Here is a 27,683-nt window from a genome sequence, read left to right as displayed (position 1 = left end):
TGTCTATGAATAAAGGTAGAATTTGGTTAGGGATAAATTTTATGCCATGTAAGTTTATGTTGAATAAAAGGCAGTGTTTTCTTGATTTTACACTTTCTTCTACGTCAGCACACAGTCCTTTTCATTCAAAAAGAACTCTTAGGTTAAGAAAAATGCCAGAAAATTTATCCCTATCTTTAGACCTACTGTCCAGACAGCACTGAGAGCTGGTTTGATGTGCTGGAGTTCTTAAAGTCAGTGCAAAAGCTGGCTCTAGACCTTGGTCTTTGCTTCCTGTCCTCGTAGAGTATCTACTAGGCAATGTAACTTTTGAAAACATTCACTGTTAATACCACACTATAATCTGACTTGGCCAATTAAACTGAATTGCATTTCTTGCCCCCATTGGAATAAGAAGTAGCTGTAACTCAGGTCAAACTCAACACTTCATCAACTGGAAAATTCCCTACTGCCATGCTGAGAGCCACCTGAGGACAGGAGTGTGACTTATGTTTTGTTTTCCAACATTGGGTGTTACTCTGTGACAGGCCCAGATCAAAGTGTCCAAAGGGGCCGGGTGCGGTGGCTCACGCCTGTAATACCAGCACTTTGGGAGGCTGAGGCGACAGATCACCTGAGGTCACGAGTTCGGGACCAGCCTGGCCAACATGGTGAAACCCTGTCTCTACTAAAAATACAAAATTAGCTGGGCATGGTGGCATACGCCTGTAATCGCAGCTACTCAGAATGCTGAGGCATGAGAATCACTTGAACCCAGGAGGCGGAGGTTGCAGTGAGCCGAGATTGCGCTACTGCACTCCAGCCTGGGCTACAGAGTGAGACTGCCTCAAAAACAAAAGGCAAAAAATAAAAAACAAAGTGTCTGAGGGGAATTATCTACAGCATAAACCTTATCTCTAACGAAGTTGTGACAGATTTCCCCATTTTACTGATAAAGAAATCAAGCCTCGGGGAATTTAAACAACTTTCCCCAAGTCACAAAAAATTCAGAGTAAAATCAGGATTGAAACAGCTGTGTATCTCCAGAGCTGTAGTTCTCAACCACTAGCTGGCCACAGGAGGCCCATGGTAAATGTTTACAGAATTGAGCACCAATGCCAGGCTCCATGGAAATGTTACCTACCATCATGCTGTACGGATAATTTCTTCAACAAAAGAACTATCTTAAACTCCTACCGTGACAACTGTCAGCCAGAACGGAACTCTGGCCAACCTACAGCCCAGACTCATCAGAAAAATCAAACCCCTCCTGTGAGGGGCAGCATTCCACCCTCAGCATTTGGGGCACGGGGCTGTGCGGAATGCCCGGACCTGATCCCCACGGCTGTCTCCATTTTTACCTGCATGGCCAAGCAGAGTGTGTTGAGCATGATGAGGACAAACATCATGTATTCGAAAGGCGAAGAGTTCACCACGTACCAGAACTTGTACTGGTAGGGGTTTTTGGGGATGTATCTCCGCAAGGGACGTGCTTTCAAGGCGTATTCAACACACTGACGCTGCAACAGCAGAAAAGGGCAGAAACGGGGTTCTGAGCACTTGCAGGGAAGGAGGACCCCGTGGCCATCTGCTCTGAAAGAGCTCACCCTACAGCTCCCGGGAAGGGGCCGTGGACGACGGTGAAAATGATTACGAGTGACCCCCTTCCTGCCGCTGGCACCACTCTTGAGTCACCGAGGGCCCTGCCTCCATTACCTTCGCTGACCCTCCCAGCAAGCTCCGGGTAAGCTGGGTACCTACCCATGTGGCTTCCATTTTGCTTACTAAAAACTGAGGCTCAGAGCTTTTAGCTGTCTTTCCTGAGGCCCTGCAGTGTATACACAAGCAGGAGTGAGGACTGGGTCCAGGCCTTATCACTGCCTTTCCTCTTTATCACACATACGGGGGATCTATAGGTGGATCACACCTATAGTTCCCCTGCCTGTGCTGTCCTCCAGGAAAGGAGGCCAAGTAACCACAGAAACTCACAAGAACGAGAGGGGCTGGCTCATTCCCCAAGACTAATAAGCCTCCTGGATGCTCCCAGATGGAACCACATGAGATACCCTTCAGGAGCCAGAGTGTGTTAACAATACACATCTTATGGGGAGCTATCCACATGTCCATTGGGGAGCTTCTGGGCTGGGGAGCTTGTCGTGTTCATTTCAGAATCCCTAGGATGTGGTCAGTAGTGACAGCTGGATTGAACACAGGTTGGGGCCCAGCTGGAGCACTGTAGTGACAGCTGGATTGACTGGACGCAGGTTAGGGCCCAGCTGGAGCACTGTAGTGACAACTGGATTGAACACAGGTTGGCACCCAGCTGGAGCACTTTCTCACTTACTCTGGGTAGTGGGGCTGGTCCACCCTCTGCAGCAGGCCCGAGAGCCCTCAGCTCAGCATTGAGAGCCTAGACCTACCCCCGCTCTCCTGCTTTGACTCTGGATGCAGGCTTCGGACAGGTTCCCAGTGTCTGGGACCCGGCGCTGCTCTGACCTCACATGCTGACTCCAGGGACCCCCAATTCGAGCCTGTGCTGGACCTCAGAGGCTGACACACTTTCAGCGCTGGCTCTGCGTGGCTGGCCTGGCCTTGCTCTGACACTCCTCTTCCTTGGGTGAGCAAATTGCTGGGCCAGACCTCTCCCTGACAATCACTGGTGGAGTCTACAGGGACACCCTGACAACTCAAGGGAAAATCTTCCTGCAAACACAAACCGGCATGTCCTCACATTTCCCAGGCTATGGTTGGCTTGCCGTGCCAGGGCCACTTCCTCTGAGGAAGCCTAGGCTACCAGATCATTCTTGCTTGCGATGTCGTCATCAAAACAGAGATGCTACTGATAGAGGACCCGGGGAAACTCCCAGAACAGAATCTCGATCTTGTAGACTCTTTCAGGGCTGCAAGGAATCTCTAAAGAGCAGCTCCTTAATGCCCTCGATTTAGAGATGAGGGATCAAGCCCCAGCAGGGATCAGAGGGCACCTAGGGTCACAGTGCAGGTGCAGGAAGATAGCCCAGAGCACAGGGCTCCCTCTCCTCACCACGTCACCCAAGCAAAAGGCTCCTACTTCTACCAGACTGGCCAAGAATGATGCCAGTACAATCTTAGTCCCAAATTCAAAGTTACTGACTTCCCTGGGGTGATGTAGGGTATTCCCCCCTCGGTCAGCAGTTCTCAAAAAGGGGCAGCTTTGCCCCCCCAAAGGACATTTGGCAATGTCTGGAGACATTTTGGTTACTGCTACCAGGGGAAGACGAACCATTGGCATCTAACAGCTGGAAGCCAGGGATGCTGCTAAACAGCCTAAAAAGCCCAGGAAACACAACCAAGAATCATCCCAGACTGAAATGCTAATAGCACCAAGGGTAAGAAACTGCCCTAAGCGGCTTTAAAGACCATCTCCCAGTAGGGACTGTGAATGTCTGTGTGAGTGGCCACAGCACCCCAACTAAGATTCTGAGCCATCACTAGTGGGTCATGACCATGGCAGGTGGCGTAAGCACTCTCTGATTTCATACCACCAGGTCTGGGGATGGATTTCATAATTACAAAGTCTCATATGTATCTGGAAACCTAACGCTCAGCAGTGATGACTCAAATGGGCTGAGGGTGTGCTTAGAACAGGGCCCTAGCCCCAGGGACAGACAGTATGTGGGTGCCCTTCTCTGGGTATGGGGGAAATCAGTCAATAAAGAAGGCACTCCTCTCCTGACCAAGGGACAGAAGCCAAAATAGTGTGTGACTTTAACCTGATTTTTGTCCAGCTCACAGTTCTTATACTCTTTTTCTCCTTGTTCCTGAAATGTAACGATGACAAAGCCCACAAAGATGTTCATCATGAAGAAAGCTACAATGATGATGTAGATGATGAAGAAGATGGAGATCTCCACACGGTGGTTGTAGATTGGGCCGATGTTCTCTCCATTCGAGTCGATGGCTTTATACAGCAACCTAGAGAGAGAAAAACCAAGTGAGGACCTGCCAAGCCCCCCAGCCCACACGGCCCAGCTCGCTGCCTTCCCAGGTCCTCCCTCTCCAGAACTCCTCTCATGAGCACTCGCTGGGAACCCACCCCAAGGCCGCTGGACACAACCAGGTCTCTCCCATCAGCCTCAGGCCCAAACGGCCAGCACTAAGAGGAGGGGGCACCCAGGATATCATCATCGAGGGACTGTTCTGAGGAACTGAAAATCAAAAGATTTCACAAATATCCTAAAACACTCCTTTCTATTCAGAGAGGAAGAATATCACGTGTAAGACACTGGAGGAAGTGAAAACTATGCACACTGGCAAGACAGTAAGTGACCAACCAGAGTAGTTCCAAAGAACTAAGGGTGCTTCCCCAAACAGAGATATGCACTAAAATTAAAGCTATGCCTAGCGGAACTCTTAACAGGAAGAGGGGGATTACTGTAACACCCTTGGGGTCCATTGATCCCCATTCTGATGCAGATTCAACACTTCTGGGGCACCCAGCCCATGCATAGGCTTCCCGAGACACTTTCACAGCCTCTCCCTTAATCCTCACATCCATCTGGGAAGGCAGACATTACTATCATCCCCATCATAGGAATATTCAGGGAGGTATCAAAGTGCCACAGTCACACTCCTTGGGGGCAGAGCCAGGAGTTGAGCCAGTTCCTCCAAGCCCCGAGTCCCAGGTTTGCTCCTTTTTTCCTCAGCTGCCACCATGATTTGCTCAAGTATAGTGTTCAAAGCCTGACGCTATAGCCAGTGCCTGCACACAATGAAGGGCCTTACTCCATGCCTCTGTTCTCCCAGGACTAAATCCCTAATGAACAAGCCCCACCTGACTGTCTCTTTATCCCACAGGAGCTCCTGAAAATATCTGACTCTTACACACACCCCAAGAGCTCTGCTGGCCTGCGAGGCCCAGCCTGCCCACCTCCTGCAGCTCATCTATGCATGGGGACTGGGTATCCAGGACTCTAGGTGTGTTTGCACACTGATGGCGGGAGCTGGGGGTGGGAGCTCCAGAAGCAAAGAGCAACACGAAAGCACAGAGGATTCTCCCTTTCAAATTCTAACTTCTCCTTCCCTGCTCTTCTTACTTTACCCATCAACATCTTAGCCATTCTTCAGGACCCTGTTCTGCACATCTAGGACACACCAGACCACCTGCCTGGTTTGACCACTTGACACTGATTTGATTTGGGCTTGAGGAGAGGAAGCATGTTTAGACACTGTTTCCTCCACAGTGCCTAACACGCCATGTTGCATGGAGCTGGTATCTTAGCACGCAGTCAGCCAGAGCCCAGTTAGACATTTCTAATGGGTGGGGAGACACAAGCCTCTGCACAGCATGGTCTGTAAATGAGCACGCAGGTGCTCAGTAAAAGAGATGGCACAACAGCAACTGTCCGCAACTGGGAATATATTAGTATGAAGTACAATGAATGAATGAATGAATGAATGGTTTGGAACACCATTCAGACCCTCTTTGGGAGCAGCGGATGGCAGCTTTCCTGACATCCAATGGGAGTTCACAGGACTGAGGCATCTCAGGCCTCCCTGCTTCCACTCAGAGACGCTGCCAGGCACCTCTACCAACCCTGCTTCACAAATCATCCACCTACACAGAAAGAGGCCCTGTGGGTCAAGAAGTGACTGAGAAGTGGCCCAAGGTTAAAAAGCCACAGGGCAATCCTGCGACACTGGAGAACAGAAATGGGACTGACTCCAGGAGCGAGGGCTCAGCCCTGGGCACGCAGGTGCCTCTCCAGAAGACTGTGTGCTCCCTGTACTCACGCAGGCCAGCCCTCAAACGTGGAGACCGTGAAGAGTGCCATCATAGCAGAGAGGACGTTGTCGAAGTTGAAATCACTGTTTTGCCAGATCCGCTCACGGACCACAGGACTGTCAACATCCCCATCCTTGTAGAGGATGAAAAGTCCCCTGGAGAGGAAAACAGGTGTGGGTCGTCTGGCTTCACACATGACAGATGGAAGCAGCGTAAAGTTGGACACACTGCCCCGATCCCACCTCCAGGCAGGTCACACTCAGTCCGCCCACCAGTCACACAGCTGAGCATACCACCGGCGCCGTTTCTCCTCTCCTCGCCCTCAATTTAATCTACTTCGCGGCTCAAATAACCATTGAATAACTACCAGTGCAACGTGTATTCTCCAGAGCAGCCACCCAGGCACCAGGCATATGTCGCTGGCCGATAAAAACCACAGCACGGTGAGTGCATCTCTTACACAATGGGCTTGAGGCGCGCTCTGAAGGATCAAAGCTCGGCCATAGAGAACTCTGTAGGCTCTAGGAAACAAACCCACGTATATTCTTCCTGCATTTTAGTTTTAATCAAATCCCTTTCTCTTCTTACTAATGACATTCCCAATTTTCTTTCCAAAAGAATTGCATTATTTCTGGCAAATTATTTCTCCCAGAACTTCATTTCTGGAAGGAACCCAAGAGATAAAGCGCAATATTTTTATTTTACAAATGAAGACACAGAGGCTTCGAGAGGGAAGAAACAGTGTCCTCACGCCAATGCCAGGCTGCTCACCTCCAGGGACGCCATGAACGGTGTGTGAACGGTGCCTCTGGAGGTGCAGAGACACAGCCAAATTGCAATTGGTGCTCTCTGACTGCACCTTCTGCTTAAAATAAACCCCAAACCAATGTACGGGCACAGTCAGCCAGAGCCCAGTCAGTTATGTCTCTCGCGGGTGGGGAGACACAGGCCTCTGCACAGTCTGAAACTTTAGGCAATGGCTTCCATGACGGCCTTCATGGTCACTGGACATCCTGGAATGGGAGGCATGAATATCTCCCACCTTGTCTCTCCTCTGCCAGTTCTTGTCTATGGAAATATGGCCAAGATGTAGGTAATAGGAGCCAGGAGAGAGGAAGTCTAGAAAGTGTATAAGAAGAGGGAGCCAGTTCCCAAACACCAGGGAGTTGAGTTTCAAATTCTGATTTGGGGAAATCATCCACATGGCTGTCATGGAAGCTATTTGGGGCATTTCATAATTGTTATTTCAGGGTTCCCCCAGCTCCCGCCATTTATAGATTCTCCACCACAAAAGCCATCTAGCCATTCTTTTGGGATGGCAAAAAGTTTGGAACTAGATAGAGATGTTGGTTGCACAACAATGCCATGGATACTATATGCTAAGGAACTGTATACTGAAAACGGTTGATGTTACGTGAATTTCACCTCAATGAAAAACAAACACCATCTATCCACCCACAAGCTGAGCACACAGGCCTGTTTTATTTCATGACCAAAACTTCTGACGTGCCAACATGTGTGAATCCTTGAAGTCTGCTATTTGCTCTTCTAAGTCCCCTACTCCACTCTCAGGACGCTCACCTGCATTCTTCAGGGTTACTTTTGGCTTCATCCGTACAGCGATAGAACTTCCCCTGGGTACAAAATAGACAGGCAGTCAAGTAAATGCAGGCTTCTCCTTAAAGAAATCCACCTGAGTTTTATGCTTGGAGGCAGTTCCTCTACCTTGAACAACTGGACCCCGATACAGGCAAACATGAACTGGAGGAGGGTGGTGACGATCATGATGTTGCCGATGGTCCGGATGGCCACGAAGACGCACTGGACCACGTGCTGCGGAGAGGGCAGAGGGGTGTGACTCTTCTTTGTGATTTTGGCCTTGAGGTGAGCTAACATCAGCCGAGAGTTTCTGTGTTGGCCGGGCACAGTGGCTCACACCTCTAATCCCAGCACTTTGGGAGGCAGAAGTGGGCAGATCACTTGAAGTCAGGAGTTTGAGACCAGCCTGGCCAACATGGTGAAACCCCATCTCTACTAAAAATACAAAAATTAGCTGGGCGTGGTGGTGTGCACCTGTAATCCCAGCTACTGAGGAGGCTGAGGCAGGGGAATTGCTTGACCCCAGGAGGCAGAGGTTGTAGTGAGCCGAGATCACACCACTGCACTCTAGCCTGGGCAACAGAGCAAGACTCCGTTTCAAAGAAAAAAAAAAAAAGAAGAAATGCTACAGGTGCAGTGCTGCCTGGCACATGGGCCCAAAGGGTCCCCACCCCATAAATGACTCAGGAAAATAGAAACCCAGTAGCCTCTTATACAGTCTACATGAAAACTGAAAGACTAAATAAACTAAATAAAAGACTAAAATAAACACAAAGAATTACTAATAAAAAGGTAATAAATGAACAATAATTACAAAGAGAAATATCTTCAATTACCAAAAATAAAGACAATAAATAATAATTTTTAAAATGCCATTAGCACTTGGCACAGGTGGCTGAATTGGTTAGAAAGGTCCTTATAACTCACTTTAAAAATCCATCAGGCCTCAGCTCAGCTCTGCCCAGAAGAGCCAGTAATTACAGCCAACCCCAACCCAAGCCAGCCCAGCCGGGAGGAGAGGAATCAAAACCTTAAGTCCTTTTGCTCTGTTGATGGCCCTGAGGGGACGCAGGACCCTTAAGACCCTCAGAATCTTCACAACGGAGATGGCACTGGATCTAGGGAAGGAGCAGAAAGACGGCAGGCAGAGCGTGTTATAAATGGACAGGATGCTTTGAGATTCACCCTTTCACTGGATCTTCACTTTAGGATCCCTGCACAGTTAGCGTGGGATCCATGTGGTGCTGAGCTGATCTCTCTTCATGACTCAGAGGCGACTTCTCCTCCCCACCCACACGAGGCAGCACCTCCCAAGCCCAGCCCATGGCACTCACAGAGGCTGACAGGTGCACAGCTAACCTTGGCAGAGACACAACTCACGAACTCTCTTTGTTCTTTCCACTCACTGTAAATACTAGGTAGTAGCTGGCTTTTAGGCTTCATATATCATTTGTTTTTGTTTAAGGTTGGAGGTCTGCTGTAGCACTTTGGCACCAGGGCTTCTCTGGCCTTCAAGGAGCTCACAGTCTGGTGGAGAGATGGGCAATCCCAACCCAGTGTGGCACATGACGGGGGTAAATGTGGTGTGCTCAGCCAGGGGAGCACAACCTGTGGGGGTGGGGCAGGGGGAGCCTGGGAAGGACTCTAGGGTGGGGGTGGTGATAGCCAGGTGAGTCCCAAAGGAGAAGTAGGGGTTAGCGAGGACAATAGGGAGGGGGGTTCCAGTGTGAGGGAGCAGCATGTACAAAGATGCGACACAAGAGAATGCAGCTTTCTGCTGCACCCCAGATGGCTGAGTGTGGCCAGAACACATGCTCAGGAGGAAGTGGGCAAGGCTGCAGCTGGAGAGGACATGAACAGCCTGGGAGTTAATAGGAGCTGCAAAGATGTTAATGCAAATGGCCTTCCAAGCTATGATCACAGGGTTCCCTCAGTGGCAGGAGAGAAGGATAACACAAAGGGCTGTTCCAAGCAGAGGTTTTTGGTCTTCCTAGGAGGGCAGGTCCTTTCCATTTCTCTTTAGCTTAGAGGGCATGTGTGTGCATGTGTGCTCATACGGGGGAGATTCTATGCTCAGCACCTGAACAGAAGTGCTCACAGGCCAGCAAGAAAGCAAGGCCACACCTGAGGCTCTACTGGAGCCTCTGCCCCACACCCCTGGGGATAGTAAGCAGTACTCAGCAATGGCTGTTCCCACCAGAAATCGCTAAATGCCATGGAAAAGACCTGGGGCCCTGACTTTCAGTCTTGGCTCCCTCCTAGCTGAAAAATTTTGAGGCCAAAGAAAAAGTCCTAGCAGGTTCTATATCCTGAAAATCAAAGGAAGTTCTCAATATCTAAGCTGGAAAAACTGAAAGGCCACCTGGCCCCAGCCCCTCCTATATAAAAGGGGCACAGGGTTCCTGAGAGAGGATGCCCTCAAGTCCCTGGAATCAGCCTTTGGAGGAACCAGGACTAGAACCTAGATTCCCTCCCTCCTAGTCAACACTTCTTTCACCTCAGTTGAAAGCAAATTTCACAGACAGTAATAAGCTCAACTTAGCAGCAGGCACAAAAAGAAAAAAGAACACACACAAGAAAACATGAATTGTCTAAATGCTTTCTGGAATGGGAGCAAATCAAATAAACCTATATAACTAAATATAATCATGAAAATGATGCCCAGCTTTTATCAATTATGTTAAAATCCCTTACATAAACCATTCAGCCCAACAGTTCTGGGCACATACCCCAGAATACTTACTGAATCCCAAATGACACCAGAGACACCCCAACCACCAGCATATCCAGCAAATTGAAGTAGTTCCTGCAGAAGGCCCCTTTGTGGAGGAAAGCTCCAAAAGTTGTCATCTAGAAGCAGAATCATGGATGATTTACCGTTTTTTGTCTCCAGAGGAAAAGAAACCTGGGCTCTTTGCAAAATCTTGAGGAAAGTATAACTTCATTAACAAGTGTGCATTAAGAAGTCAGAAATGTAAACCAATGGGGTTGAGCCACAGGATAATTTCTTCAAACAAAAATCAAAAAGGGGCAGCTTATTTTGGATACATTTTAAAAGAAGAAACCAATTTAGGCTTTATTACAGTGATCACAGGTTTCAAGTATGAATACACTGTTGGCATGTCCAAAGAGCCTGTCTAAGAGAGGCTCCACAGGACTACATTCGTCAAAAGGTAAGTGCTGTCCAGAGAGCGCACTTCCCCACAAAGCACTGGTTCTGGACCCTCTGAGGCCCTGGTAGAGCCTACCTTGCTTCAATTAAGCCTTTCCAGTGGGGGCTTGAATTCAGGGCTCCCAGGCTCTATGGACCTACATCACTTTTCCACAGAGGCCCCTTATTGTTCCTAATGGTCTTTAACGACACAGCCATCTTAAGCAATTCCTCCAAGTCTGATGACACATGCCAGGCATGGCTAGGAAGCCAGGTGGCATCTCACCTGAGCCAGTCTCAACGGCTCTGTGCTCACCTGCCACATGTACCTGGAGCACCTATTATGGGTGCTTCAGTGAGATTTCTATTGGTGACAGAAAAAGAGTTTAGTTCCCCAAAGTAAAAATAGCAAAATATATACAGCTCACTATTTATTTTAAAACAAAAAAGGTTGGAGAAGGCTCAGGTAAGTACAGTATAAGAGAGGTAGAGGTGGGAAATATTACATTGAACCTTATGAAATCGCCAGTGTTCAACCCTTTTTGACCTACAAAAATGGCAATTTCATAGGGCTTAAGCAAATAACCAAACAGCCTTCCAAATCTCCCCAAGGCCACCAGGAACCATCGTCTCAGATATTAGACACTTCTTAGTGAGTCTCCATTTTCTGAATCCTTCTTGTTTTAGCTTATTTTCCATTCTCTAAAATACCTTCAAAATGAAGAACGACTCAGAAGATTTAAGTCGGTGAAGCAATTCTACAGAAATTAAAAAGTAACAATCATTTTTTTCCTTTTAAATAATCCTGTGTCTAATTTTCCCCAAAGCCCAAGGGTAACTATATTCATTTAACAACTAAAAAATGTGGAGAGTAAAATAAAACCTCAATTAACCAGGCTAACAGACTAAGTAGAACAGCTCCCCATTCACTTTGAAAAGAAGTCAAATTCTAAAACCAAGAAGCTGAGGCAGAAGCTGAGCCGGTGAGTGTTCTGGCGGCATCCCTCCGACCCCCACCACTGTGCATTCTGCATCCACAGGCCCTCCCACAGAGGCCTCATCAACAAGAGCTGGTCACCATCCCACTGCACACCTCTGACTTAGGAGAAGTGTCAACCAAATTCATCGGCTTAAAGGCAGGAAAATGAACTCACATTTTTAGAAGACTTTTAAGAAAGAGGTAAACAGTTGTTGGTTGGCTTTATGCTGTTTCATGAACCAAAAAATAAAAAAATAAAAAAACCAACCTCAAAAAACTAACCACCTCATTCCCTGACCACATTAATTGAGGTTTCATTTTATATAAGATTTTGTAAAGAGCCCAAGTTCCACAGTAGTCCGATGCAAAATACATTTTGCCTGAGTTGCACACACAAAAATTCCCCAATGGCTTAAAGAAAACCATGGTTAAAAGTCTTCATTTCCCAGCTTGTCTTCCTGCTAGGAGATGGTTGCCCTGACAGTTCTGATGGGCCACGTTCTCCCAGAACCACAGTGACCCACGCCCTGTGGTTCTTGGCCAGTTTTGGATAGGTTCTTGGAGCGCTGCTGTGGTCTCCAGCACTCTAAGCACATAAGGAATGGGCTCCCCATGGGGCAGACTTCACAGTCAGTACACAAACCACACGCAGCAATGGCAGCCATTAGCTCATGCATGGGCAGTACATTTAGGTCACCCCAGCCAAAGGGCGCTCCTTTTGTGCAAATGTAAGCCCATCCATTAAAACAGACAGAAAATACCTTAATACAAATAGACCCAAGTCATCTTGCAAATCCTATTGCAAGAAAATAGTGTGTTACTATTTTAGGTCCCCAAAAGCATAATGCAGTCAGAGAAACAAAAAGAGAGACATCCTCTTCATAGGATAAATGCTTTTCCTCTGACTTTGACGTCAGAAAGGGTGGAAAAAAGTTCGCACATAGTGATATATGTGTTATCAGTTGACAAATTCCAGAGGGTATTTTTTTTAAATGAGCAAAATATAATTCTCAACCACTATCATGAAGCCAGAGTGGCTCCTACATGCATTCAAAGGTTAAAAAGAGCAAAAACAAGTTGGAATGGTCACAGGAAAAAAAAATCCTTCGGTTTAAAAAACAAAAAAAAACTTAGCTCAACCACAAAAGACAAAAAAAAACCCCATAAAAAATCAAAAGCACTCCACACTTCTTTCCCGTGTGTCACACGCTGGAGCAGCCCTTAAACACACTGCCGGGTAACCTGTTACCTTTAAAATGATCTCAAATGCAAAAGTACCAGTGAAGACATAGTCTGCGTAACCTAGCATCTGGAAGGCAAACAAAGAAGTGCAACTGTTATTGCTCCAGCTGCTGTGGAGTATGTGAAGATCAAGGAAAATCCATTACCTTCAACAGGATCTCAACAGTAAAGATGGCTGTGAAGGCATAGTCAAAGTAACCCAGTATCTGCAAGGCACAACATGTGGGAGTGAGAAAAGGCATTCAGACAAACTCTGACATCTGCATGCTTACAGGCAGAAACCCTCGATCCAGTGAGAGACCCATCCCTCCAGGAAAACCCTGCCATTCTGAAGGTAAGTGCAGAGCCACGGGTGAATGCCCACTTTGGTCAATTACATCATTCCCAAAGAGCGTTTGAGAATCCTGACCTCCTTTAACCACTCACCCTGACTTGCTTCCCAGTCTTGTGTCTTGGACAGGCAGAGAGGCTCATTTCTAAGAGTGCTTTGTTAACAAGCTTTTCTCATCAGAGAGCGCTACATCTACAAATGACTTGTGGCACCAAATAAATTAGAGGCTTATACACATTTTGGATTTTTAACCGCATTTCTGGCTGAATGAAGTATGTTGCCCTCCATCTGAGCATCAGATTGGTGGAGAAGCATAAATGAAGATGGCAGCGGCATCTGTCGGAGCCAGTAGCTTCCATATGCCTCCTCGCATTCCAGCCTGTGTAATCAGGGCGTCAGCACCCTTCCCTGCTCATGCGCTGGGCTGGCTAAGTCTGCAAGGGATGGTTTTACAGACTCCTGCATTGGTGGTCTCCAGCACTCCTGCCCATTGTTCTGCATCTCACACTGCTCTCTCTAAACTCAGGTTTTTTTTTAAAAAACCTTGCTGGGCCCACTCAAATAACAGACTGACTTGGTCTTTGAATTTTCAGTCCAGGCAACTCTATCCTCATTGGTGACAATACCATCTATTATCCCATCGGCAGAGTCCTGCTAGCCCTTTCTGGGGTCCCTGCTTCTCCTCGGAGCCGTGGAGGCAAGTGGGCCAGCAGCAAGAAGTCTGACCACCAGGAAAGCTGCTCACCAGGAGCTTCTGACCGCAGCACCCTTATCTGCAAAGGCGAGTTGGTCTTGGCCACTGATCTTCATGACAACTATGATCTATGGTTTTGAAAGAACTGAAGAGACCAGAGCTAGAAGGGACTGTGGAGACCACCCAGGCCTAATCCTTTAACAGATGTGGCTGCTGGGAGCAGGGAGTGGACACACGCATAGGCCACGCAGCTAGTCACAGGCACTGCAGAGCAAGGAGTAGGCCTGGCATATGCCAGTGGAGAGTCACAGAGGTGAGCTGTTGTAGGTAGAGGAGCCGCCTGGGGGCTGTGTCACAATAACGCGAGGACCTCTGTTTCAAGCCCAGTCTCTCTCTTCAGAGGATATTCACTTTCCAAACTGTTTCTGGTTTTGGACTTATGAATTCTGTGGGACCACTCCTGTGTAATGGAGTTTCTTGGCCAGGCTATGGAAGGTGTCTTCCCGTGCACTGCCAGGCCTCAGCCACCTTTTCCTTACTCCTTCCTAGGTCACAGTGGGAATATTAACATGGAAAGCATCTAGTAGCCCAGAAAGACACTGCAGCCCACAAGTCTACAAGGCAACCTGGCACCAGGGCTGAAGTTGAAATTTAAGCTGTTTTTTTCCCTCACTCTGCTTGCATTCTCTTGCTCTCTTTTTTAAACTAAGAATTCGGCTAAGGTTAAAAAACATACAAAACACTGCAGAATCTAAAAAGCAATACTCATACACATATGTACATCTATTTAAGCAGAACGGTAACATTTTTGGGTAAGGCAGCAGGGAAATAAACTTATGGAGAAGCAATTATAATTAAAAATTATAATTACATGAAACCCCCATGTAAATTAATCCCTTGTCAATGCGAATCCTAGACTAGCTCCTGGCCTAGTTTGTCACCTAATGCTGTTTTTTTCCAAACACTGCCCTTGTGTCCTTTTTTTATGATGGAATGAAATGACACAGAGGTCTTTCTTCTATTGGGGCATCTGGAGCAACTAAACCCTCTCTAACAAAAACCCTAATCTGTGAGGACAAATCAAGACAGGCCCAGTGCCTTCCTCTTTATATTGACACTAACACGCACCATGGGGAAAGCACTTTTTCTCTTCATATAGGAGTGCGTGTTTCATAAATCTGATAGGTAGGGCTTGCCAGGCTCCAGAAATGGGAAGCAACAGCATGAGGCTTGGTTGTCCCAACAGAGTCCTGGAGGCACAGATCTGCAGGTGTGTCTTAACCCTAAAATCTCTAACAACCTGGTGCTCAGAAAAAGGTGCCCACCAGCAAGCCAGGGACACCTGATGCTTGCACACTCGCCAGCCTCCCTCTGCTGGTCGGGTTTCTTGGTAATAACCTGAAACTGCACGATAATATCTAGGCCTGAGAGTCAACAGGCTGCTGCTTCTAGCCGTCTTGCCTTTGAATGGTCCTCAGTGCCGAGTAAGCTGCACAGCTAAGGTGGGGCTGCTGAGGCAAGAGCCAATTTAGGTGCAACTTTCCTTACAACACAGACACAGTCGGCGGGCACCATCTCTAAGTTACAAAACTAACTAATAGAAAACCCTTGACTTGCTTGTATTTTTGTTTGTATGTTTTTTTGAGACAGAATTTTGCTCTTGTCGCAGAGGCTGGAATGCAATGGCATGATCTCAGTTCACTGCAACCTCCGCCTCCTGGGTTCAAGCGGTTCTCCTGCCTCAGCCTCCTGCATAGCTGGGATTACAGGTGCAGACCACCACACCCAGCTAATTTTTGTATTTTTAGTAGAGATGGGGTTTCGCCATGTTGGCCAGGCGGGTCTTGAACTCCTGACCTCAAGTGATCTGCCTGTCTTGGCCTCCCAAAGTACTGGGATTACAGGCATGAGCCACTGCTCCCGGTCCCTTGACTTGTTTTCTTAGTACAGTCAGTATCCATAAGGGATTGGTTGCAGGACTCTCTCAGACCCCAAAATCTCAAGTCTCTGATATAAAATGGTGTAGTGTTTGCATATAATCTATGCACATCCTCCTGTAGACTTTAGATCATTTCTAGATTTCCCAAGATACCCAAGGTCAAGTAAATGCCATGTAAATTATTTAGGAAATGACAAGAAAAAAATCTGCACAAATTCAGTACATTTTTTTCCCCAAAATATTTTTTCTTTTTCTTTTTGAGACAGAGTCTCACTTACTCTGTTGCCCAGGCTGGAGTGCAGTGGTGCGATCTCAGCTCACTGCTCATACCTCAGCCTCCCGAGTAGTTGGGACTACAGGCGTGCACCACCACACCTGGCTAATTTTTGGTATTTTTAGTAGAGATGGGGTTCCACCATGTTGGCCAGGCTGGTCTCAAACTCCTGACCTCAAGCGATCCACACACTTTGGCCTCCCAAAGTGCTGGGATTACAGGTGAGCCACCACGCCTGGCCACCCCCAAACATTTTCTATCTGTGGTTGGTTGAATCCATGGATGCCAAACCCATGGATACAGAGGGCTAACTGGATAGCCACCTCTGCCACACCAAAATCTAGAGTTCTTTTTGTTTGTTTTTTTTTTAGAGACAGGGTCTTGCTCTGTCACCCAGGCTGGAATACAGTGGTGTGAACACAGCTGACTTCAGGCTCAGCCTCCTGTGCTCAGGCAATCCTCCCACCTCAGCCTCCCAAGTAGCTGGGACAGGCATGTGCCAATACGTGTGGCTAATTTTTAAATTTTTACATAGATGGGGTCTCACTATGTTGCCTAGACTAGTCTTGAACTCCTGGGCTCAAGCGATTCTACTGTCTTGGCCTCCCAAAATGCTGGGATTATACATATAAGCCACCACGCCCAGCCAATTAATAACTCTTTGTACATTCCTAATTCTACCAATGAAAAGTAATATTGTAAACAGCTAAGTTAACATGCTTAAGGGTCCAAGTGGCTCTGCCTGGTGCACTCTGCTTCATGAAGTTACTCAAACTTAATATTGGCTATCTGGGGCCAAGGTCAGCACTTTCTTTGGAGATACTTGTGAAATATATAACATAATCACATATTTTATAATAAATCTTCCCAGAGAAGAAACTTTTTAACATTCATTATATATTCTTTTTTTTTTCTTTGAGACAAGGTCTCACTGTATCACTGAGGCTGGAGTGCAGTGGTGCAAACATGGCTTGCTGCAGCTTTGACCTCCTGGGCCCAAGCAATCCTCCTCCCTCAGTCTCCTGAGTAGCTGGGACTGCAGGTATGTGACACCACGCTCAGCTAATTTTTTTTATTTTTTGTACAGGTTAGGTCTCATTATGTTGCCCAGGCTAGTCTTGAACTCCTGTCCTTCAGTGATCCTCCCCCTCTATCTCCCAAAGCACTGGAATTACGGGTGTGAGCCAGTGCACCTGGCCTAATGTTCTTCTCCACTGAACACCTCAACTCGACATTCTATCATCTCCCTAACTTGTATTTCTCCTGAGTCGTGGAGCCTAGCAGCTTGGTGTATTTAAGTCTACACGACATAGGCATCTTGCCTCCAACCCTGAACGAGACAGCCTGGGCATGTGGTGTGCCTGGTTTGAATTCTGCTTCCTCCCTGCTGTGTGCTTCCACGAGGCATGAATCTCAAAACAGGGGTGAGTGTAAACCTGAGCAGGGAGGGAAGGGAGGACCTAAATATCGGCAGCAGGGAGCAAAGAGGCAGAGAAGCAGGCTCCCTGAATTCACTGACCATTCCTGCGTAAGATGAAGTTCTAAGTTAATGATTCCATTCAGATTTACCCAGCTAAAACACAAGCTCTCTGGCACTTACAAACCGGAAACAGCCAACGTCCCCAGCTGAAGGAAAGACCTACTCTAGCTGTCACCCTGAGGGCCTCCACAGCTCCGATCTCTACAGTGGCCTCTGCCTGAGAGAGGCCAGGGCTATCCCAGAGCGAGCCCCACCCTGGGGACTTACCGTGTTCCGGAAGGAGTGGCTGCGGATGGGGTCCTCTGCGGCCAGGGCAGCGCTGCTCAGCATGATGAAGACAAGGATGAGGTTGGTGAAGATGTGGTGGTTGATGAGCTTGTGGCAGCCTACGCGGATCCTGCAGGGAAAAGCCGCTGCTTGGAAACAGTCCCAGATAGGGTGGAACACACTGGGTCCTTAAGAGTGTGGGGCCACTGCAGCAAGAGGCCAGGCAGAGGGCAGCTGTCTGCTGTGCTGCCCACGCACCCTGCCCGGCACACCTGAGCAACCTGTCCGTCAGCCTCTCGAAGCCCACCAAAGGCAACCTGTGGACTGTGGGTGGTGTGTCTCCTCTGTGCTGGGGGTGCCACACAGACCACTCTGCCAAGTCCTTGGAAGTGGGGCTTGTTGTCTTCCTCAAGATGGGGAAACTGAGGCTTAATAAGAGAATTCTAAAGTGACACTAATAAGGACCAGGGGCAGAATCGATCCAGGTCTACATCACTGAAGTTTTTCCACTATGACAAGAAACTCATCTGTTTATCTTCCCTGACTGAGAGAGGAAACTGAGGCCAGGCCTGCCCTCAACAGTTCACACAGAATGAGATGAATCCCAGGCTTGTCCTGCAGGTGCAAGGTCGTACTATTTATAGTGACCTGCAGTAACTGAGGCTTCAGGACATCTCTGGCTGTCTGCAGATTTTGTAATAGATGTTATTATTTTTTTAAATTTTGGAGTTGACCCACAAGCAGTCCTCAGAAAGTGAAGGTTGGAGCATCATTTGCTAACATGCAAGGATCTCATGGCCCGGCATGAGAGTTCTCACCAAGTCCTGTGGTCTCCTGAAGCAAAGGAGGGTGGCTCATGCCTGACACCTGGGCTCAAACGATGGCTCTCTGGGCCATCAGAACCTCACTGCTGTCCTCAATGTGCCCTGCGCCTGGTTAGCAACTGGTTATCCATACCCTCAATGTTTGACTTTAGAATTTAAACATATACATATACACATGTATGTATTTATGTATGTATATGTACATATATGTATACACATAAAACATATACATAAAACATACACATAAATATATGTATACACATATATTTAAATTGTAAAGTATATGTGTGTATATATGTATATCTAAAATATGTATGTATATGTTTAAATTCTAAAGTATATACATGTGTATATGTATATATACCTATCTGTATTCCTGTATTCTATAAGACTATTATAGATAGATAGCTTTTCCTTGGAAAAGATTTTTTCCACTTTCAAACTGGAGTCAACTTTATGTAAGGCGACCCCTCACTTCAAGTCCTCCCTTTTGGGCCTATTTAATGCTGGGCGTACCCCCCTGAGGACCTGAAGGTGGTTAGCAGTTGAGTCTGGGAAAGAACTTCCAAGCTAGTGAGGGCAGGAGTGCTTTGTAGCTTTAGGTGAAAATAAATGCATTCCCTCAACATATATATATATATATGTGTGTGTGTGTGTGTGTGTGTGTATACACACACACACACACACACAAACACACACAAAGGGCTGTAGGTGTCAGCAATATCAGTTTAATAACCTTTTTTTTTTTAAAAGGACACCCAAACAGTGGTGAGCTGTAAAAGCTACCATCACATCTTCATATCTCTGAGGATGCCAGCAGGCCTTGCTTCCCACCTGTGTCTCCCTAGGGCCAATGAATTATAAAGAGTTGTTCTCTGACAGCCAAGAACTACTTCTGCAATTCTAGAAACCTTTCCAGGAGCCATTTATTTCCCCTGGCATTCCACTCAGTCCCAGATGATTTAAAACCTAGAAACTAGCTAGTAAATAAACGTCTTCCTCTTATAGTACTTGTGAGTCATTACCCTGTTCCTTGTGAGCACCTTATCATTTTAACATGAGAAATGCTATTTTAAGTAGACTATCATAGAGCTGAACTGAATACTTACAACCCATAAAATATCACTGTGCAATATGACTTTACAAAGATAAAACTCAATTGGGAAAACTGATCAATCAAGTGGGGGATCTATGAGGATGAGGATGCTATGCGGACCTTGGTCACAAAAATTCTCATCCCACAAGGCATCCTAACAGAAGATCCACTCATTAGGAAAAATTTCCACGGCTGGCCGAAGCATGGAACACCAGAGCAGTGAGCTCCAGCTCGAATATGCTGGGGTGGACAAGGCTTTCCCCATTGCTGTCCCCATGCAGGGGTGAAGGCAGGGAGGAGAATCTAGAATGGAGCTCCTCCCAGGACCTGGCCACACCCCTGTGGGAAGGAGGCAGCTAGGAAGAGATGAGCTGAGGGCAAGAGCAACAGTGGAGGAGAGAGGGGTTGGAGGGGACTTGGGTGAGGGCGCCAGGGACACTCAGGTTCAGAAAGGGCTGTGAACCACTTCCCCTCACCCCCACCCGAGCCACCCTCAAGCAACCTGTAGGGTCACTGGCAAGAGGCAGCCGTGAGAGACTAGAAGGGGAGTATTTACGGGTTGGTCTTGCTAAGAATGAAGAAAGCGCTCCCTTCAGGGATGGGGGCAATTTTTTCCTTCATGTTCAACTCCGAGATCCTTCGAGGACGGGGTCCGGCAGGAACCTCAGGTTCATCCTCCTCCTCTTCCTCTTCCTCTTCCCCTACTTTAAATGAAATACTTTTTTTATAGGCATGAAATAAAGACTACATATGGGTTTGAATTATTCTTAATTTCACATGCAAATTTGGCTTAAACTTTAACAACATCTACCTGCTTACATGAATCAAAACCCTCCTGCTCCTTCAGAACATGGACTGAGTGTGTGTTGCAGGGGTGGGGGGTGCTGAGAAGTGTCCCCGTCTGGTGAGCGTGTTTAGTTTGCGGGAATGATGAGATTCCCACCAGGGTAAGATCTGACCACAGATGAAAGGTAGCAGTGCTGAGATTCTCACTGCCAACCTCCCAACACCTGGCTGTTTCCCCAGTAACCTCCTCGCTCAGACTAGCCTGAGAAACTGTGTGGGACTTTCAGTCTCAATCAGCTCCTAGGCTCCCAACTCCACAGTCCCACCCACATCAGCCAATAAATGTGCCAGTCAAATATAAAAGTGTCAGGTGAGCGCTAACAGGACCAGTCTCCCAGCAGAAGCTGGGACTGCCCTGACCCACCTGCACTTTCCCTCCCCATCGCCTGGAATTTGAGTGACACATTCTGCCTGTGACCATGGGAAAAAGGGGAGCTAACTGGTCCCACGGCCTTGGTGGCCTCAGCAGCTCATGTGCACGCTGCTGGGCTGGTTGGCCGCAGACTCGGCAGGTGGTCACAGAGCAGTAGCAAAGACACACAGCAAAGCCAGCGTCTCCGGCCTCCGCCACCATACCTGGCACATCGCAAGGCGGGTAGGGGTCCTTGTCTTCATCCTCTTCTCTATAGTCATCAATTGTAACCTAGGATGACAAAGACATCTTGGGAGGAGGGGAGACTGACTTAAAATCACTTCAGAGAGGAAAAGTCACCCTGGTGGTCCAGCATAGGGCATGGATTCCTCCCCAAAGCTGCATCTGTATTTGAGTGTGCAGGGACAGGCAGATGTCCCCAGATGGTGATTCTGCTTCAGACAGAAGGCCTGAGGGCAGGTGAGGAGAAGGCTGAACCCTGACCCAGTCGTGGTTAGCCAGCACCATTCAGGGCTCTGTCCTTGCCCTGTGCCAGCACATTCACTCATACCATGTGATAATGCATCTCATACTCCTGTCTTCCTGCCAGACTGCGAGCCCCATGAAGGCAGGGACCTGTCTTCTTCATTCCTGAATCCTCAGTGTCTGACACATGATAGCCACTCGGTAAGCATTTATCAACTCGATGAACAAAGAAAGAACAAAACAACCAGGGCTGTCATAAATGGGATTCAATTTGACAGTATAGCCCTGAGGCCACCTGATCCTGGGATTACCTCTGGAAACAGACATCTATTAAAAATCCACGATTTTCATACCCACTCAGAAGATGCGAATGTGATCCTGACCACGGGTCAGGTCTGATTGCACAATTCCAATAAAGAAAACATAAGTGGTCAAACTAGTCAAATCTTTATCATATTGGTTTTCTGGTGAAATATCAGTGAACACAACTAACTGCCTAAATTCAACCAGAATCCCCCTGGGAAGCCAGGGTCTATATGGTGTGCCATATTCTTCACACCAAAATATTATAAGAATGATACACAAGACACTTCCACAGTGTAAATGGTACATGTATGGAGATCAACAGGATCATTTTGAAACAAAAAGGGGAGAAGCATCTCAAAATACATACCTTGTTGTCACTGTTGGCTATCTGGTTGACTTCTGGTTTGTTGTTCTTTTTATTTTCTAGGCTCTCTTTTCTAAAGAGAAGAGAAAAGAGCACAAGAAACCAAATAACCATGTTACTCTGTATAAAAATGCTAATCAGGATTCTGAATCAACAATGCTCCAATGAAGGACAGAATTTAATTAGAAACAACACTAACCACAAGAGCCTAGCACAACCCCAACTCAGAGCTTCCTGGTAATCTCAATGCGATGGATTCATTACACAGACCATCTTATTAAAATTCTCATCTGAGAGCTAATCAGCACTGAATGCATCATTTATTTTATGACGCCAAAATTAACTGCAGTGATTCTTTAAGCATGGAGACACGTGACTCCCACTCTCAGCCCCGAGGGATGACAGCCAAGAGCCTGGCTTCTGCCCAAGATTCCATCCGTTTTGGTCTGCAGTGCATGGTCAACCACGATCCACAAAGCAGCAACCCGGGGGCTGCAGCTGCCGTGATGCGGGGGTAAGCCTGGCAGGCTGCAACTGTTGCAGGGCTCCCAACACAGCCCCTGGACAAACACGTCAGGGGAAAATAGGGTTACCTGGCAATCTTTTTCCTCTCCTTTTCTTCCGCTTCTTCTTTCTGAGCAGTGTTCAGACTTTCAGCATCAGCCAAATTGTCTACAGCGATGGCCAAGAAGACATTCAGTAGAATATCTAATTTCAACTTTTTAAGGGCACAACACACTACTAAATGCAACTACGTGCGGCCAACAACGGCAACGCCACACACCTCTGCATCCCGGGAAGCTGGTAGTAAGTGACCGTCCCAAGTGTTATACTCACACAGCAAAACTAGAGTACCAGAGCCCTGCTTTTCAAACAAAACAAAACAAAACAAAAGTAAAAACCTGTAAAAGGACAGTCTACAGAAGTAAAATTAAGATTCACTAAAACCCATGAAAACCCACTAATTTCAACCTTTCTCTGTGTGTGTGTGTGTCCAAACATCTACATATCTATAGCTATGTTATACATTTTATAAAACAATCTATAACATAAACATGGTATAATTAAAAAGTAGTTTGGGTTTTTTTTTTAAACACATACTACAACTACAACATATATATTCAGGGGAGTGCTTTCCGAAACAGACCACTTCAAAGGTTGCAAGTTATTCAAATGATGATCCCCTTGCACAAGACAGTATGAGACTTTCTCCTTTGAAATAACCTTCAGAGTCTACAGATAACTCATTCATTCCTTCACTCCACAAACACTGACTGACTATAATGTGTCTGACTTACTGCCACCTGGTGCTGGACTGTTGTGAATAGTCTCACTGCAGCTCGATCTTTGATCACTGTACCTGAACTTGATTTTTGCCCTCTCCAGCCCAGGACAAATTGCTTCCCGAGGCTCATTGCAGTTCCAGTTAAAAAACACAATAAAAGGTTAGGTGACTGAACAAATTATCATATTTTTTCACTCTTACTCTAATGTTGTATATATGGCTTTCTTGAATGTTTTTGTTTTTAACAAGTATTCTGAACAAGACTCCTAAATCAGAAGATGCCTGTTTCTTACCCACTAGCAGTGAAGCATGTTTTTGAGAAGCACAGGGATGAGAGGGCAATAAGTGAGAAGGCCCCCTTCTGTGACAAATGCTTCTCTCTGTCTGATGCCCGGCCATCTGCAGGCAAAACTGCAGGAGCCCAGAGACCCCGAGACAGGAGCAGCATAGCACTGTCCCATACGCCCTGTGCAATTTGTTGTCTTGGATGGGTTGCTGAACACGTAAACCAACATAACCTAACAAGGAACAGATGATGAAATCTCTGTGAGGGAATAGCACGCCTGACTAATCTATTCAAGGTTTTAAAGAGGAGAGAAACGTAAGTGAATTACATTAAGACTCAAAAAGCCTTTGACATGCTGGCCTATTTTTTAACTGGAGCTGCAATGAGCCTCAGGAAGCAATTTGTCCTGGGCTGGAGATGGCTTGGTAACATGAGCATTCCTCTGCTAGGCCTGGGGTAATGGTAACTCAGACAGGGGCTAGTGATGAGACTAGCTGTACTGAGTATTTCCTCCATGATCTCAGTGAAGAAACAATAATCTCTCTAGTCTTGCCATGACACTCAACTCCTTTGGGTAGTGGAAAGCAAATCCAGAGTGATGAGCCACAGGAAGATCTTACAAGCTTGTAACAACTTTCCAGAGCAAAATCCATCATCTGTATTGAGAGGCATTACTCAGACCCTCCTAAAGAGTGGCATGCTCTGGAATTCATCCAGAAAGATCTACCAAGCACCTCCAATGTGTCAGGCACTGTTGTGGGTGCTGAGGGCACAGGAAGAAACACCACACACTGGAATGTCTACTCTAGGTGGGGAAGACAGAGCATAAGCAGCTCCCTAAGCACCTCTGATACAGTGGCATGTGCTATAAAGAAAACAACATGCAACCACAGACAAGCACCAGGGAATACTTCTTTGCAGATTCAAGTCCAGGATGTTGCTGTGGCCTAAAGAGTCAACCACAGGACAGCAGAAAAAGAAAATAATGACCTTTCATTTACCAAGGGCCAACTATGTGCAAGATCCTGTACTCTATTGAGAGATGTGAATACAAAAAGATTCCTGACTCAAGAAGCTTATCCATCTAGTTAGGGAGATGGAGGAATGCCCACTCAAAATTCCAGTAGACAGGCCAGGCGCAGTGGCTCACACCTGTAATCCCAGCACTTTGGGAGGCCAAGGCGGGCGGATCACCTGAGGTCAGGAGTTTTAGACCGGCCTGGTTAACATGGAGAAACCCCATCTCTACTAAAAATGCAAAAATTAGCTGGGCATGGTGGTGCACACATGTAATCCCAGCTACTCAGGAGGCTGAGGCAGGAGAATCACTTGAACCCAGGAGGCGGAGGTTGCAGTGAGCCGAGATTGCACCACTGCACTCCATCCAGCCTGCGTGACAGAGTGAAACTCCTTCTAAAAAATAATAATAATAAATAAATAAAAATCCAGTAGACAGAAGAACCTACAGGCGGTAAGAGACATGGATAAAATCTGAGGGGGAGCTCAGAGGTAGAAGAACCTTCTCTGGGTGGGAGACAGGGCAGGGGTGGCTCTTGTGGAGGGGGCCTTAGAGCCGAGTCAAGGGACTACAAGGATGTATATGTGTTGAGATGGGGTTTTTATAAAACACCTTATAGCACAAAGCATTGTCCTTGTAGAAAAGGGGGCAGGTTTGCACTGAGGTTACCACACTGAAGAAAATTTATCAGTGAGCCAGACAAGATAAAGAAGAAAACACCTACAGAGATCTGGGCCACCTTAAAAGCAGAATCCAGATTAGGACCTTTTAAAATGGAAGGGTGAAAACCCAGATGTAGTATCATGAGTGTGTACGTCGTTCATGCATCAAACATTCATTAAAGGCCTCTGTGTACCAGGTCTGGTGCTAGGCATGGAGGACCTGGAGATAAAACACCGAGAACCAAAGGCTATAGGATCAGGAAGGGTCTGAATGAGGTAAATACAGATCTAAGGGCCAATTCCAGAAGTCTAGGATTAGAGGGTGCCTCTCGACAGGGAAAAGGGGTAAAGTAAGGCAGAGAGAAGTTATGCAGCATGATTTAGCAGCTAGCCAATGGACACTTGATCCGCAAAGATGGACAGATCAGCAAAGTGAAATTAGCCCAGGGGAGCACAGATCAGTCCACAAAGATGGCTGTCATCAGTCACGAAGGGTCTTAGGAAGTCACAGATGGACGCCTAAGCTCCCAATAATGATAACATAAAGAACCACCTGGCCTTGCGCTCAGCCATCCCTCGGGACCTGTACAGGAGACATGATGCCAAACTGAGTGACCTCTGGGACCAGTATGTGTGCTGTCTCAAGCTCCTTCCCTGGGCTTGCTTCTCTTAGCCAGAGCGCATCCCTCAAAGCCTCTCTGGAATTCTGCTTACAGGACGCTGTCCCCCAGCAGCATGGAAGAAAAGCAGATATTGAGCTAATAAGGTAAAGGCATTTACCTCCCTGCCACAACTACTACCACCACCATCACCACAGAGAAATGCAGAGGAAGAAAAACAAAACCAGATAACGAAGGCAACAACAAAGCCTGGTCGGCTTGAAGGATACAGTTACCACAAATGAAGAGGATGATGAAGTAGATGCAGACGATCATTCCTGAAGAGGACGGGCCCCCGTAAGCCATGATGCCATCGTACATCACAGCATTCCAGTCTTCGCCTGTCAGGATCTGAGAAGCCAAACTGGTATCAGCCAGCAGGTGGATTCACAAATTGCAGCCGCTCTCTTAGAGCCCCTCGGTGGCTGCCTAGATCTGGTTTAAGCTGCCTTTCACAGTCCAGTTTGCACTGAACAAATCCATCTGTTATCCCATGGAATTTCTAAAACATTGTTTTTTAATTACACAAATAGATAATTCTTTGAGTGAAAAAAAATAACCTTATTATTAAGACTTAAGTGTTTGTTTGTTTTCGAGATGGAGTCTCGCTCTATTGCCAGGCTGGAGTGCAGTGGCTTGATCTCAGCTCACTGCAACCTCCACCTCCCCGGTTCAAGCAACTCTCCTGCCTCAGCCTTTCAAGTAGCTGGGATTACAGGTGACCACCACCACACTCGGCTAATTTTTATATTTTTAGTAGAGAGAGTGTTACACCACGTTGGCCAGGCTGGTCTCGAACTCCTGACCTCAAGTGTTCCGCCCACTTCAGCCTCCCAAAGTGCTGGGATTACAGGCATGAGCCATCTCACCCAGCCAAGATTCATGTGCTTTTTGATTACACCCCAGCCCAGTTTTAGTCCTTTCCCCAGAAAGCATACTCTTTCTGTGTCTCTCTGGAACCTTCAACTACAGATTTAAACACGTTTACACACAAAGAAAACAAGCACTAGGTGTCTTCTCTGAGTTTTCAGACATAAAGGATATCATGCTATGCAAAGTTTTCTGCAACTGGCTTGTTTTTTCATTCAACAACATACTCTGGAGACCCTCTGTGTCAGAAGGTGCATCTCATTCTTTTAACTGCTGCATAGCATTCCACATAGTCCATCAACTGTGGAAATGGATAATTATACCTATGAAATTACAGAAGCAGGAAATTCTAAATGTCTCATGTAAATTTACAAAACTACCTCAAGAGTAGATATCACCAATGACCTGAAATTTAATCTTCTCTACTGATCATACTTGATAATTCAATCCATGATGAAATAGAATCAGATGAATAAGAACAGTAATGAAAAAAATGCTATCTTCTGACGACAGACAGAGCTCCTTTATCTTCAATCTGAACTAGATATTTTTAAAATTTAAACTGTTATGGATCACAACCAAACAAAAATGGGCAAATGATTTGAAAAGATAAAGTAATTCACAGAAAAGGCACTACTGATGGCTCTGAGTCATAGGAAAAGACGTTCAACCTCACTCCTGATAAGAACAGTATCTTTTAAAAGTACAATGAAATGCCATTTTCACCTATCTCATGGGCATCCCAAAGCATGCTCTCCACTGAGGGGAGAGGCAGTGAGGCAATGGGCAGTGTGAAGACAATGAGCTAATACAACCATAGGGAGAGCACTTGGGCACGTGTGTCAACATTTAAAATGGACACACCCTCTAAAGCAGCAATTCCATCTCTGGGAGTTTATCCCACAGATCTACAGCCAACACATGTGCCCT

At 46.8% G+C, this 27,683-nt stretch overlaps 1 protein-coding gene across 6 annotated transcripts in view; it reads right to left on the bottom strand.

Moving 5' to 3' along the window:
• Positions 1–27,683, bottom strand: part of CACNA1D (calcium voltage-gated channel subunit alpha1 D) — a 319,566-nt gene that overhangs the window by 60,249 nt on the left and 231,634 nt on the right. For 5 of the 6 annotated variants that reach the window (XM_003818729.6, XM_003818731.6, XM_003818730.7 and 2 more), the window contains 14 exons: positions 26,114–26,234; positions 22,567–22,681; positions 21,977–22,046; positions 21,042–21,108; positions 20,176–20,323; positions 17,700–17,829; positions 12,861–12,920; positions 10,086–10,192; positions 8,373–8,460; positions 7,469–7,576; positions 7,325–7,377; positions 5,752–5,898; positions 3,732–3,933; positions 1,341–1,499 (listed from right to left, as the gene is read on the bottom strand). In XM_003818729.6, the coding sequence (XP_003818777.1) occupies positions 1,341–1,499; positions 3,732–3,933; positions 5,752–5,898; positions 7,325–7,377; positions 7,469–7,576; positions 8,373–8,460; positions 10,086–10,192; positions 12,861–12,920; positions 17,700–17,829; positions 20,176–20,323; positions 21,042–21,108; positions 21,977–22,046; positions 22,567–22,681; positions 26,114–26,234 (1,575 nt within the window). The remainder of the gene's footprint in view (positions 1–1,340; positions 1,500–3,731; positions 3,934–5,751; positions 5,899–7,324; positions 7,378–7,468; positions 7,577–8,372; positions 8,461–10,085; positions 10,193–12,860; positions 12,921–17,699; positions 17,830–20,175; positions 20,324–21,041; positions 21,109–21,976; positions 22,047–22,566; positions 22,682–26,113; positions 26,235–27,683) is intronic. The other variant, XM_034956669.3, reaches the window with a different exon arrangement.

Source organism: Pan paniscus, chromosome 2 (assembly GCF_029289425.2).
Source record: "Pan paniscus chromosome 2, NHGRI_mPanPan1-v2.0_pri, whole genome shotgun sequence".
In the NCBI taxonomy this organism is placed as follows: domain Eukaryota; kingdom Metazoa; phylum Chordata; class Mammalia; order Primates; family Hominidae; genus Pan; species Pan paniscus.
The sequence above is the reverse complement of the archived record's forward strand: the minus strand, read 5'-3'. Positions and strand labels throughout refer to the sequence as shown.